Source organism: Phyllobates terribilis, unplaced genomic scaffold (genome assembly GCF_046119375.1).
Source record: "Phyllobates terribilis strain yellow unplaced genomic scaffold, ASM4611937v1 Scaffold_3__8_contigs__length_932513732, whole genome shotgun sequence".
NCBI classification, from domain to species: domain Eukaryota; kingdom Metazoa; phylum Chordata; class Amphibia; order Anura; family Dendrobatidae; genus Phyllobates; species Phyllobates terribilis.
Window position 1 is genome coordinate 443675440 of NW_027362763.1, and position 14581 is coordinate 443690020.

General features: G+C 43.6%; 2 protein-coding genes across 5 annotated transcripts in view; one reads left to right on the plus strand and one right to left on the minus strand.

The window, feature by feature from the left end:
* The window catches only part of KLHL32 (kelch like family member 32), a 308567-nt gene extending 299079 nt beyond the window's left edge, over positions 1–9488 (plus strand). For all 3 annotated transcript variants that reach the window (XM_073675737.1, XM_073675739.1, XM_073675740.1), the window contains one exon: positions 8618–9488. In XM_073675737.1, the coding sequence (XP_073531838.1) occupies positions 8618–8779 (162 nt within the window). In that variant the 3' untranslated portion in view covers positions 8780–9488. The remainder of the gene's footprint in view (positions 1–8617) is intronic.
* A 644-nt stretch (positions 9489–10132) lies between these two features.
* MMS22L (MMS22 like, DNA repair protein) overlaps positions 10133–14581 on the minus strand; it is a 140202-nt gene continuing 135753 nt past the window's right edge. For both annotated transcript variants that reach the window (XM_073675736.1, XM_073675735.1), the window contains one exon: positions 10133–11805. In XM_073675736.1, the coding sequence (XP_073531837.1) occupies positions 11724–11805 (82 nt within the window). In that variant the 3' untranslated portion in view covers positions 10133–11723. The remainder of the gene's footprint in view (positions 11806–14581) is intronic.

Genomic DNA, 14581 nt, shown 5'->3' on the forward strand with positions numbered 1-14581 from the left:
AAGGTCCCTTAGTCTGTTTCGGTAGGCTCCACAATTATGGGGAAGACTGCTGACTTGACATATGTCCAAAAGGCAGTCATTGACACACTCCACAAGGTCCCAAAGTTCCAATTTTCATTTAGAAATCAAGGTCCCAGAGTCTGAAGGAAGAGTGGAGAGGCACACAATCAAAGCTGCTTGAGGTTTAGTGTGAAGTTTCCACAATCGGTGATGGTTTGGGGAGTCATGTCATCTGCTGGTGTAGGTCCACTGTGTTTTATCAAGACCAAAGTCAGCGCAGCCATCTACTAGGGCATTTAAGAGCACTTCATGCTTTCCTCTGCCAACAAGCTTTTTGGAGATGGAAATGTAATTCTCCAGCAGGACTTGGCACCTGTCCACACTGCCAAAAGTACCAATGCCTGGTTTAAAAACAACAGTATCATTGGGCTTTATTGGCCAGAAAACTCGCCTGACCTTGGGTATTGTCAAGAGGAAGATGAGAGACACTAGACACAACAATGCAGACGAGCTGAAGGCTGCTATCAAAGTAACCTGGGCTTCCATAACACCTCAGCAGTGCCACAGGCTGATCTCCTCCATGCCACGCCACATTGATGCAGTAATTGATGCAAAAGGAGCCCCGACCAAGTATTGAGTGCATTTCCTGAACATACATTTCAGTAGGCCAACATTTCGGATTTTAAAATAATTTTTCAAGATGTTGTTATAAAGTATTCTAATTTACTGAGATAATGATCACTTTTTATATTGAAGAACTGAAATAAATTAATTTTTTGATAATATTCTAATTTTGAGAGAAGCACCTGTATATGCCATTCAGGCTGTTGAGTTCAGGTTGGAAGACCAGAGACCGGTCCAGACATTGCAGCCCGTATGTGGACCATGAAAGTTAGATGTGTGAAAACTTTTTCAGAGCGCATTGACGCTTTCCAAACGCAGTGTGGCTCAAAAAAATGAATAGTATTGTCCTAAATACGTTCTCCAGCCAAATACGTTCTACAACAAATGTCACCGTTTTTGGCTGCAAGGCTTCATCAGCAAGTTTTTTTTTGGGAGGCCAACTAATCTATTGCTATGGTTTTGGGAAAGCATTGTCGGAAACCATCACAAGAAATATACAGGCCACTTTGCTGTCAAGCTCTATAGATGTAACATGCATTAGATATACCTTATTTAAGACGCACTTTTTTCCTCCAAAATTTTGGAGGAAAATGGGGGGGTGCGTCTTATAGTCCGAATGTTGGGAGGGGAGGGGGGTGTATGTATATATATATATATATATATATATATATGCTATGTGGGGTGTGGGGGGAGCGGTAGCCTCCTGCTGCAGTCTACACTGTCCCCGCTGCTAAAGAAAATGAATATTCATGCTTAATGGAGGCACACAGTGTAGCTGCAGCGTGGCTCCTGCTGCTGCTGGAATCACCTGTGCCCGCTGTTAAAGGGCATGAATATTCAACTTCTCTCCACGCCTAAATATAGGTAATAATTAAATGTGCACACCCATGTGTGAAGGGAGGGAATGTAAGGGTGCCGTCATGGGCTCTGGTACCGGTAAGTAACTACGTCTTTCTCCTTCCCCCTTGACGGCACCACGGAGAGAATTGCAGAGAAGTGTCATTTAGGGAGGGACCACCACTTCCAGAACCCTTCTACCAAAGGTAAGGTTTGAAGAAGAGGTTAGATCCAGCCGGTAGTGCTTAAAGAATGTAGAAGGGGAAGACCAGGTTGCAGCTCTACATATCTGTTCAATTGAAGCATCGGCTTTCTCCACCCAGGAGGCTGCCACTGCCCTAGTCGAGTGAGCCTTTAAATCCTCCAGGGCGTTCTCCCCGCTAGATGAGTATGCCAGGGAGATTGCGTCCCTTATCCATCTTGCCAGTGTGCCCTTGGAAGCTTTCTGTCCCTTCCTAGGACCCTGGACACACACAGAGACCGGTCCTTCCTATACTCCTTTGTGGCCTCTAAGTACTGGATAATGCACCTTCTGACATCTAAGATTTTAAGCTTTTCTTCCCCCGTTTTTGGGATTCGAGCAAAAGGAAGGGAGGGTGACCTCCTGCAATCTATGGAAGTGTGATCCCACCTTAGGACGGTATGCTGGGTCTGTCCTAAGTGTCACCCTGTCCTCTAGAATTTGCGTAAAGGGGGGCCCTGCTGATAAGGCTTGTATGTCGCTAACTCTACATGCCGATGTGAGGGCTACTAAGAGAGACGTCTTAAGAGATAGGACTTTTAGAGATGCATCCGCTAAAGGTTCAAAGGGATTTTTGGTTAGGGCTGAAATAACTAAATTTAAGTCCCAAGGAGGAGTATTACGGGAGGGGACCTGTATGATGCCTTTATGAACCTAGAAATCCACCTATTTCTGGCCAGGTCGCAGTTGTATAGGGCTCCTAGTGCTGCCACCTGAACCTTTAGAGTGCTTGTGGCCAGACCCCGCTCCAACCCATTTTGCAGGAACTCTTAAGATGGAAGCAATAGGGGCCTCCCCTAGTACCTTCGACCCCGCAAATGAGAGAATTTTTTTCCAGGTTTTACCGTAAAGTCTGGTGGTTACGGGTTTCTTACTCTGTAGTAGAGTGGAGATTAAATTCGGGGAAAACCCTCTATCCCTTAATAGCGCCTTCTCAAAATCCAGGCTGTCAAGTGTAGATTTGCTACCCGAGGGTGGAGGACTGGTCCCTGGAAAAGGAGATCCGTAATCTCCGGAAGAACCCAGGGGTCGGAGGTGGGCATTATCCTCAGCCAGGAAAACCAGGGCCTCTTCGGCCAGAAGGGGGCTATCAGAATTATGTTTGCCTTGTCTTCCCTGACTTTCCTCAGAACCGCTGGAATCAGAGAGATCGGAGGAAAGGCATAGGCTAGCTGGTGGTTCCATGGGATTGAGAAGGCATCTAATGCCGCTGGGTTCCCCTTGGGGTTGATTGAGAATATGTCCACAGTTGGCGAATAGGTCTATGGAAGGGTTCCCCCAAAATTCCGTTAGTTGGTTGAACACCAACTGATTGAGCTCCCATTAGCCCTGTCTCAGCTGGCTCCTGCTCAGGAAGTCTGCTATGATATTTTCTGTTCCTTTTATGTGGAGTGCAGACAGGGACTCCAAATTGTTCTCTGCTACCTGGAGGATGGATTTTGACACCTGTAGTAGAGAATGGGACCGGGTCCCCCCTGGCGATTTAAATATGCCACTACTACCTTGTTGTCTGAAAAAACCCTTATGTGGTGTCCCCATAGAGTGTTTAGGAATTTTGAGACAGCGAATTTTACTGCCAGAAGTTCCTTCATGTTGGAAGATACCCCTTCCAAATCCTCTGACCAGACCCCCTGAGCTATTTGGTCATTTAGGTGAGCCCCCCACCCCCTGGGGCTTGCATCTGTAGTTAGGACCTGCGACGCTGAGATTGTCCATGGAACGCCTCTGGCTAAATTGTCCACCTCCATCCACCATGTTAGGGAAAGCAAGCTTTTTGATGACAAAATTAGCCGACCTTCTAAGCGCCCTTTTAGTGACTTTTCTGCCCCCAAGATTTCCCATTGCAAGTCCCTGGTGTGCAACTGAGCCCAACGGACCCCCGGGATACAAACAGTCATGGAACCTAGAAGGAACATTGCTCCCCGCAGAGTCATAGAGGGATTGTCTTTCACATGAGATATCCGGGCTATCATGTTCTGGATTTTCCCTGCCGGGAGACGGCATTCCTGATTCCTTGAATCTAGTAGGATACCTAGATATTCTTGCACTTGATCCAGCTCCAACCTGGACTTTTTTAGGTTCAGAAGCCAGCCTAAATTAGTCAAGGAACTCATGACCCTTGCTAGATGGTCCTTGCAATGGCTGAATGAGTTGCCTATTAGCAGATCGTCCAGGTACGGGGTGATGATGTTTTGCTCCCTCAGATGGCCCATTACCTCTGCCACTATTTTTGTGAAAACCCTTGGTGCTAGCGCTAGACCGAAGGGGAAGGCCGTATACTGGTAGTGTTTGACTACTCCTTTTAGCGATATTGCTACTCTCAGGAATTGCTGGTAGTCTCTGTGTATGGGGACGTGATAATAGGCGTCCTTGAGATCCAGGACAGCCATAAAACAGTCAGGGAACAATAATTTCACTGACTATTTTATTGACTCCATCTTGAAGGTTTGCACTTTTAGAAATTTGTTCAATTTTTTCAGGTTTACAATTGTCCTTAATGTCCCGTCTGTTTTTTCCTGGGGAACAGAGGGGAGTAGAATCCTTCGCCTTCCTCCTGTGCAGGGACTTCCTGAAGGACTGCTTTCTCTATTAGGCCTAGAACTTCCTGTTCTAGTGCTAGTTGTTCTACCCCTGATGACCTCATGGGGGTTATGACAAAGTTCGGACGGGGATTGGAGTGGAACTGGAATTTTAGTCCTGTTTTTATCAGGTCTAAAATCCAAGGGCTGTTCGATATTTTTTCCCAGACTGGGAGGAAAAGAAGAAGTCTCCCCCACACCTGTGGCTGACTCTCATTGGGCGGGCTTCCTGTTATCGCTGGGGGCCTGTTAAACATAAACCCTTTGGACTTTTTCTTCCTATCCTGATCTTTGGGGGGGTTTCCTGCGCATAAATTTCCTGCTCCGAAAGGACTTTCTGTATGAAGTACCGGAGAGGACCGGGAAGCATTTCTTGTTATCCCCAGCTTTGTCAAGGATATCATCCAGAGTAGATCCGAATAGGAATTCCCCCTCGCAAGGAATGGAAGTGTCTAGATTTGGTTTGGAGGTCACCTGGCCAGCATTTAAGCCAGAGGGCACGCCTGGCTGCGCTAGAGGAGCTCACAGCCCTGGCTACCAGTCTGACAGAATCGGCTGATGCATCCGCCAAAAAGGCTGCTGCGCCCTTCATTACTGGGATGGAGCCTAGTATATTATCCCTTGACGTTTTGTTTCTAAGTTGCGCCTCTAGCTGATCTAGCCTGACTATTAAAGATCTGGCTGTACATGTAGCCGCCACTGCGGGTTTTAACCCTCCTCCTGCCGCCTCCCAAGCTCCTTTCAGGAAGGAGTCCGCTTTTTTGTCCATTGGGTCTTTTAGCACCCCCATGTCTTCAAATGGCAGGGAAAATTTTTTAGAGGCTTTAGCTATTGCATAAGGAGCACACCAGGTCCTCAAAGTGGTATTTTCTCTTCGGGGACGACAAACCCTTTCTTTCCGGCTTTTTCCATTCTCTCTTAATCAGGGAGTGGACTTCATCATTGAGAGGAAAAGATCTTCTTTTCTTCTGTTTCAGGCCACTAAACATCATATCCTGGACTGATTTCTTAGGGCGAGGATCAACCAACCCCATTGTGGACCTGACTGCCTTAATTAAATTATCTGTACCCTCTATAGGGAAACAGCTACGACCCCCACCTCAGAAGATGACGAAGATAAGCAGGACGAATCTGAGTCTACCACTTCCCCGTCCGAACTGCTAGATTCTGATACAGGGGATAGATTCCTGTTTTTTTTTTTTCTTCATTTCTTTCCCCCCTTCTGCAGGGACTTGAAGGTATCCTCGACCTGGGATTTAATCAAGGATCTGAGCTCTGAGGCGAACTTAGGGGTCTCCTCACAAATTGTTTGTTCAATGCACGAGTTGCAGTCTTTTTTGCCATGTGGTGGGTTGATCCTCTGCGCAAGGCACGCAGGTCCTGTGTTTGGACTTGCCCGTTCTCTTCCTTCCCTGTAGAGAGAAGAAAGGAGAGGGGGTGTCCCGAGTTGCAAGTAAGCTTTCACGAAGATCACTTACCGACCCGCTGTAAGGGGGAATACCGGATTTGAAGAGGAACCCGTTCCAGTAGCTGGGTCTTTCCTCGAGGTTGATGCCACGCTGGAGTCCTTGCCGCGTTGCGAAGACCTGCGAGACCGCTCGCTTCCACCGCTGTGTTGGCATGAAGGGTCACTGGGGGGTCCTTTCGTACGCTTCCCATGTTGCGGAGGTGATGGTGAGCGGGGATGCAGGGACTGCACCTCCTGCTCACTCATAACTGAAGAGTGCCAGGAAGCATTTCCCTGGTGCATTCCCGGCAATTTAACCCTTATAGGGCTCCGCCCCCCCCACCTGGCCGGCTGTGCACATCCAGCATGGGTGGGAGACGCCCCCCCCCCGCTTCCTTCTGCTGGGCAAACCGTCCCCCGGTTCCCACGCGTGCATTCAAGCGTGCCGCTCCCAGAGTGCATCGTAGAGCGTGTCACTTCCGGTGCGTGCGCCCAGACCGCCGACACCCAGTGGTGCATTGCGTCTCGCGTCAGAGGGGAGGCGTCCAATGGCTCCGCAATGGTCCAAGGAACCCCATGCAAGCATCCGACCTGGGCCCCAGAAGCCCCGGTATACTCACCAACCTGGGCCCCGACACCACTGGAGAACGCGGCGGCTCCAATCTTCTCCTGCGCTGCGTTTCCCTGCTACCCTAGAGGCCCACTGACCCCAGCGGTGGCGCTACAGAACACCGCACCAGCCGAGGCAATGAACCCCCGCTGCCTGAACCGGTCTGGCCGGGCCTGGTAAGTCCATATTGTTCTTCTTTTCTTTTTCTTCTCCTGTAGGTCCCAGTCAAGGACAGGAAACCAACTGATGCGGGAGAGAAGTACCGCCCTTTTTATCTGTAGGTTTCCTGTCCTTGAAGGGCAGATCCCCTCTCTCCGTGGTGCCGTCAGGGGGGAAGGAGAAAAGAACCCAATTAATTAATGGGGTGCATGTCTGCAGAATCACGAGCTGAGTACTTTACTACGTACTACAATGGCATATTTGCAATATTCATTCTGAAGAATACACTGCGTGCTAATTTCAAGCAAAAACCCATGGGGTCAAAATAGTCAATACACCGTAGATAAATTCCAAAATGGGGTAATTTATGTGAATTTTTATGTCCTGGTAACTCAGGGGTAAAATGCAGTTTTAAGACCCTCACTAGGAAGTTGAAGCAGTCATTATGTTGTAAGTTTTCTTCAGCTAACAGATTTTGGTCACTTGAGTTAGACCACCGAGTGCTACATCAGAAGAGTAATTGCAATCAGAAATTTCTTGTGGTCTCCTGAAACCTTATGTACAATGGATATAAAAAGTCAAAATACCTATGTTAAAATGCCATGTTCAGAACTTTTCCCAACTTTAATGTCACCCATAATCTGTACTAATCCACTAAGAAACAAACCTAAAATCATCTTGAGGGGGAAATAAAACTAAAATAATGTGGTTGAATACAAACACATGGGCCATGCACACGGTGAACAAGTCTGTGGGACAGTTTTCACACTATTTATGGGCATGGCCCATGTGTTTGTATTCAATTTGTTTCTTGCTTTTGCAAGATTAGGAAGGTCTCCACCCCTCCCTTGTGGGCCATGCACATAAATGCCGTCCTCTTCAGCATGTCCACATGGACATTACCTGTCTGATCTGCTCATATAGGTACTATACACATGATCAGTTTTTAAATACATCAGTTAGGGACTGCTCTGATCTGGGTTACCTTGATGTTGGTAGAGCGGCTTAGTATACATTTTTTGCAAAAACGTGTCAACTAAATACCTTGTTTTTTATCACCTTTTTACTAGCACTTGCTGTTTACTGTTACTTTCTTTACAACAGAGTATTTTTATACATTTGTTTTACTGTGTCCTTGTGTTTTTTAATGTGGTTGCATAAGTGTAAACACACTCTTAGAATTGGGGATGTGGTTGTGTTCACACTTAGCCAATCACATTTACACTCATGTTACTCAGTAGTCCGTACACAGCGGTCATCATTTACAGTGATTCTGATTAATGCCATATAAAAGTTTAGCTGTTCTATTAGGATTTTCCTCATTTTCTTAGTTGCATTTTTCAGCAAAAGCTATGAGTAAACAGCTTACAACACAGCAAAGGGATATCATTGTTAAAAGTTATTAGTCAGGAGAAGGGTGCAAAAAAAAATTCCAAGGCATTAGATATAAATGGAACAACAGTAACATTAACTAGATGTCCCTCACAAATGGATCTCTTTGTCTACCCCCTAAATGGGTTAACAGGGTTAACCAGAGGGCACTACTACACTCCAAGCAAGCATTAATTAAAAAACAAAAATCTGTAGGTTAATTTTATCCTAAAATTGGGGCATTAGAAGTTACAAGACAGCCTGCAAAAAACAATCTGTTATACTGATATGATGCCATAAAAATATTATGTTATGCCTTTCGCAATACAATGATAAAATTGAATATAAAAGAATTACCTGGCCCCAAAAGGATTGAATTGTCATTTTTAGGTAAGCCCGTGAAAATATTTTTACCCAGTTTTAAATGCATGGCATGTAGATAGGTTTCACTCATGATCGTTACTTTTATGAGTTTTACATTTTTTTTTCTTCTTGTGTGGAAACTTTTTTTTCCTGGCAAAATTGTATATAAAAGCATGCCACTCAGATTGAAGACCATAGTTATTAGGTCGTGCCCACCCAACTTTTTCTAACCCTTGCAAGGTGTTGAAAATAGGTGGTATGGCTGACCAAATCAACAGCAAATCCAGCCCATGTCAACAATCCAAAATGATTTCTTATATATCCATCATATATTATGTAGGCCTAACATTACGTCTTACCAAATTGTTTTTTTTCTTAACTTTTAGGTGCTGGACGTTAGCAGAGAAGGCAAAGAAGAGGTGTTCTATGGGCCTACACTACCTTTTGCCTCCAATGGGATAGCAACATGCTTTCTGCCTGCTCCGTACTTCACAAGTCCTAATTTGCAAACTTTGCAGGTTCCACATCATAGAATAGGCACAATGTAAATCATTTCTTCACAGGATACAGAAATGAACACACATATACAGTATATAGCTAGGTAATAAAAGCCCAAACTTCAAGGTTCATTCATGTTCTATATAGCTATGTATCTGCAAAAACCTGTGCCATTTGGCAAATCACTAATGCCATAAGCATCAAAATCTATTCTATGCCATTCAGGGCAGAGAATCATTGTGCCTGGAAACTTATGTATAGTAGTACGAAGTAATTAATCACAGCATTATGATGCATAGGGAACAGGGGCTATGCAAAAATGCGACTTTACACTATTCCTGTACCAAGGTATAATAGGACTATGCTCCAGTCACAGTTTGTCACCTGCTCCTCTGTCACCATGTTTGTAAGCTACTGTACACTTTTACACTTTATTTTAGGATCAAAAGGATTATTAAAAAGGGCAATACACTATGTCAAGAACTTCAAACATATGCAAATGATTGGATGTATGCGATGAGCAAAAGGGAATGTTGCACACAGAAGATCACTCTTAATTCATGCAGTGTAAATATTTTTCCGCACCGTCCAGTTCTACGCCAGACTTGGTAATGACTTTCATACTGAATGAAAAAAAAATATATATAAAAAGTAAAGGTAATAAAAATTGTTAAACATTTCTAACCCATCAACTTTGCTGCTAATAAGTTACTGAACAGCGCACCTAAGTGCATATAAATAAAAACCGTTGTTCAATAATCAAGCGTTGATCTCATCAATCCAGAGGAGCAGAATTCCCTGATCTACCTATTACATGTATCATTATCATATGTGCGCTATCATCCTGAAACTTTCACAAGCTTTATGGAGACTGCCAACTGGCAGAGAATACTACACGCCAGGCTATGCTTCCTGCGAAATAGGCATGAAAATTACCTCCTCACCAGATGGAAGAAAATTGTCTCAAAGGTCGCCAGTTGGAAGTAGTTACTCTAGAAGTTAAAATACTGCTCCGGGGTTCTTTTTTATTTCACCACTGGATAGGTATCAGTAATGGATGTTCCCTGTAAAATACTTCGGTTGCAGTCTTCTGCTGTTCCCGCTGCTGCTCCACATCTCTTCTGAAACAAGTGACCGGAGTTGTGACTGACCGGATCACTCCAGTGTTTGCTGGGCAGACTGGAAGTCACTGTTCAATACAAGTCTATGAAGCTCAGAACGAGGCGCTCAAACTTACATGGAGGGCTCATTCACATGGCCGTACCTGGGGTCCCAGTGCTGTCCGTGGAAAATTAATCAATGGGACTGAACTTGAGTAAAAAAAAAGAAAACAAAAAATTGCAGCATAGTTTTTTATGTAAATTGGATGAGACTACCTGTCTAAGTCTATAGGTGTGCAAAAAAAAAAAATCCAGATGCCACTCAGAGCCGCAGTGTGACAGCCGTTTATTACAGATATATATTGCAATTCTGTAACATAGGAAACTGTATTGTCTTGTAAATTACTATAGCTACTCCTGTAAAAATCCGATTGCATATGTTCTGCACATGGAGAAGTGAGAAAAAAAATCTTTCCTCTTTTCTGGATGAAACGGACCCAATTTTTTATACGCTCATGTGAACCTAACCCTAAGGCCATGGCCCCACTATCAGTATTTGGTCAGTATTTTTTCCTTAGTATTGTACAGGTGATGGAATTATTGCCTTTGCAGGTGATGTAATGATCACCTGGGCAATACTGAGGAAATCCTGAAAACATGACCTGTTGGTGGCTCTTGAGGATCAGAGCTGGGCGACACTGCCCTAGGGGTTACTCCAGCACTGCCTGGTGCCGCTTACTTTCACATAGGAAGTGGGTCTTGCCAGTGGTACCACAAATTCACACACCAGCTGAGATACATGCACTATGGGCTGGTATCATGCATGTGTCCTATTCTAATGAACAGGACACGTGTATGATACCTGTTGATCGTGCGCACGTGTCTTCGCCATCATCAATAGTGAGCAGTGATGGGTAATCCCTTCAGGACCCGCAGTTTTTAGGTGCCTAATTTATCTCACTTTGCATGCACCAGAAAATCATATCTATGCCAGATTTGCGCTACTGTCTTGCATAAATTATAGTACATTTTCAGCCTGCATGTAGTCATGCTCCTTTTACCAAGTTCCTTCCAATTTTTAGAAAAGTGCTGTGAACGGTAGGAAAAGTATCATATTATTGCACAATTATGCAATGCAGAAGAATTTTGACTATTTTTTTTTTATTACACCAGAAAACTGGGGTAGAGTGAAAGATAAATTCCTCCAAGTGTGTGTTTTAATAAATCAAATGCTTGTGAGGGTGGGGACATACAAAGAGGTTCTCCCATTCACCACTCCTTCTCCAGGCTGGCATCAGAGAAATTATAACAGTTGTCAAAAGATCGTGGCCGGTGGCTAGATCTAGAAAGCAAATGTGTTTATTAGCCTCCACAATAAAGCCTGGACTGTAGTAAACGTGGGCTGCTCAATGGTTTTATACTGGTCTGAAAAAACAACCAAAAAGTTTTCCTATACAAATTTATGACCGGTGATGCATGAAAACAGCATTTTTAAGTTCAGTGCAATAAAAGCAGATAGAAAAATATGTAAATTTTTGTACAAAATCTGATTTGTGGAGTTAATATATTACACATTTTGACCATTTCTTAATAGTCGTCCACAGAATGACCAACATAATTATTATGCATGTACAAAGTACTCTAGAAACACAACTTTTAGAGTCATATTTACAAGAAGAGCTACACAAACTTCTGGGAAGAAAAGGTTTGCGGCAATTCTAATTTGGAATGGATCATTTTTAAAAAAAAACAACCTGCTTTAAATTAAAAGCAATATTCTTTTTAAAAGACGGGAACCAATACTGGTCTTAAACAATTCAGCCTCTCTGTGAAACGTGACTTTGGCTGCATGTGATAGTTTCGTTATATCAGCGTTGTGGGCATTCCTAGAAGGCTAAAATCTTTCATTTTCCATTGTCCGTAGCTCATCTTGTCCATGTTCACCCAAGTGTGACAGCAATCTTCTGTAAGCCTCCCTATGGAAGTGCAAAAAAAATTGGTTTAAAAACAGAAATATCTTTCTGACAAACCAAAGGTTGGCATGAAAGTAGAAAAGACTGGTTTTCCATTTATTTCACCTGTGTTAAAGTGGCTTCACTTGCCAATGCCTTTGTCCTCAATTTTCTGCCCTTTAAACTAAAGCATTTTTTACAACCTACGGTACCTTATTTCTGTAAGATTTCATGTTGGTTGGTAAATGTTCTCCTGAGGGTTTGTGCCTCTATATCAAAGTAATATGTACTGCACATCTAAAAGCTGGATGTCCCTTTCCATTTATTTGGATCTCCCTTGCATGGACACCAATGCTTACAGTAGCTTTCTTTTCTATAGCGCTCAGCGATGTTCTCTAACACGTTAAGTTCTAGGATTTGTGTACACATTTAAATGCCACTATCTTAGATTGACAGCAGCATCTAAACAGTTAAACCGCACTGGTCAGAGCTCAATGCTGTTAGAGGCAGATGATGAGCCCACTCCATGTACCAGCACCTGACATATACATCCCATGCCAGGAAGGGGTTAAAGAAAATCGCCTCTTGAAATAAAAAACTGAGAAATATATAAACAAATTGTGTCTTAGGAACTCTGCACAGTACACACATTCAGCTCTGCTGCATATACACACACTCAGCGCTGCTACATAGCATACACACAAACACAGAACTCTACGAAATCTACACACACAGCTCTGCTACACAAACAGCTCTGACCACTATACACAAACACCGTTACATCAAAACACACAAACAGCTCAACTACATCCAGCCCATACTCCGCTACATCATCAAAACACATACGGCTCAACTACAAACTCAATCAGCCGAGACACATCATGTAAGCACACACAACCACGGTGTGAAGTTCCTTCCAGGCATGTGACCGATCACTTGACCTGAAAAGGTGAATTCAGCTACTGGGGACATGCCGAATCCATGTAGGTCCTGGTAGCTTTCTCTCATTCCCAACACCAATCAGATTGATCAGTGTGGGTCAAAAAGAAGAGCAATTCTCTCAGTGATCAAAAAAGATGATGTGTCAGCATTCTCAACACAGGAAGCTGCCTCCGAACTATAAAACGCACACACTTTTTAACAAGATTGTTTTCTTGCTGAAAAGTGAGTCTTATGGTCCAAAAATCCGGTATATTTTTAGCTTCACTTAAACATTCACTCCTAGGTTTACTGTTCTATTAATAGAGGCTTGTGCTTACGATCTGTAAAAAGAGAAATGCAATATATTTGCAAAGAAACTCTGCAGATTATTAGGTGCTCAAAGATTAACACACATGTTAAGTGGTAAAGCTGTATTTGATATTAAGAGTTTTGCTTTGATTCCATGGGGGAGCGGTACAAGAGCCATTTTCATCTTCAATTCTGCCAGCAAGTAGTAACAACTGTACTTAAGACATGACTCTCTTAAAGGAAACTTCATGTGTCATAGCTAACAACTAAGAAATTACCAACTACTTAACAGGCACCTAATAAATTATGTGAATAGAAATTTCGCACATGACCTTAACTCCTTAACGACCTTGGGATTTTCAGTTTTTGCATTTTCGTTTTTTGCTCCCCTTCTTCCCAGAGCCAGAACTTTTTTTATTTTTCATTCAATATGGCCATGTGAGGGCTTATTTTTTGTGGGTCGAGTTGTACTTTTAAACGCCATCACTAGTTTTACCACATTCTGTACTGGAAAACGGGAAAAAAATTCCAAGTGTGGTGAAATTGCAAAAAAATGCAATTCCACAGTTTTTTGTTTTGTTTTCTTTCCACGTTCACTGCATGCTAAAACTGACCTGCCATCATTATTCTCCAGGTCATTATGAGTCCGTAGACCCCAAACATGTACAGGTTCTTTTTTAATTTAAGTGGTGAAAAAAATATCCAAAGTTTGCTAAAAAAATAATAAAAAAAAAATGGCGCCATTTTCCGAGACCTGTAGCGTCTCCATTTTTCGGGATCTGGGGCCGGGTGAGGGCTTATTTTTTGCGCGCCGGGCTGATGTTTTTATTGATACCATTTTGGGGTAGATACGATTTTTTGATCACCCGTTACTGCATTTTATTGCAATGTTGCGGCGACCAAAAAAAATTAATTCTGGAATTTTGAAATTTTTTCTCGTTACGCCGTTTACCGATCAGGTTAATTTTTTTGTTATATTGACAGATCAGGTGATTCTGAACGCGGCGATACCAAATGTGTGTATGTGGGGCTTATTTTTTATCATTTTATTTTGAATGGGGCAAAAGGGGGGTGCTTTAAACTTTTATAATATTTTTAAAAACTTTTTTTTTTAATTTTTTGCATGCTTTAATAGTCTCCATAGGAGACTAGAAGCAGCAACTGTCCGATTGCCTCTGCTACATAGAGGTGATGAACAGATCACCTCTATGTAGCAGAAATGCTCCTGTGCAATGAGCGCAGACCACTAGGTGGCGCTCATAGCGATCTTTACATGACAACCACTGGGGTTTGCTGCAGACCCAGGGTTGTCATGCCCACCCATCAGTGACTCCTGATCACGTGACGGGGTCACCGAAGGGCAGGGTAAGGGACAAACTTTCGGCGCGGCGCTGTTAATGCCGCTGTCAGATTGACAGCGGCATTTAACTGGCTAACAGTCGGGGCGGATCGCGATTCCACCCGCGGCTGTTGCGGGCACATGTCAGCTGTAAGAGTCAGCTAACATGTGCCCGGTTCAGTGCAGGCTCACCGCCGGAGCCCTCACTGAACTGGGTGTGATGGCCTGGGG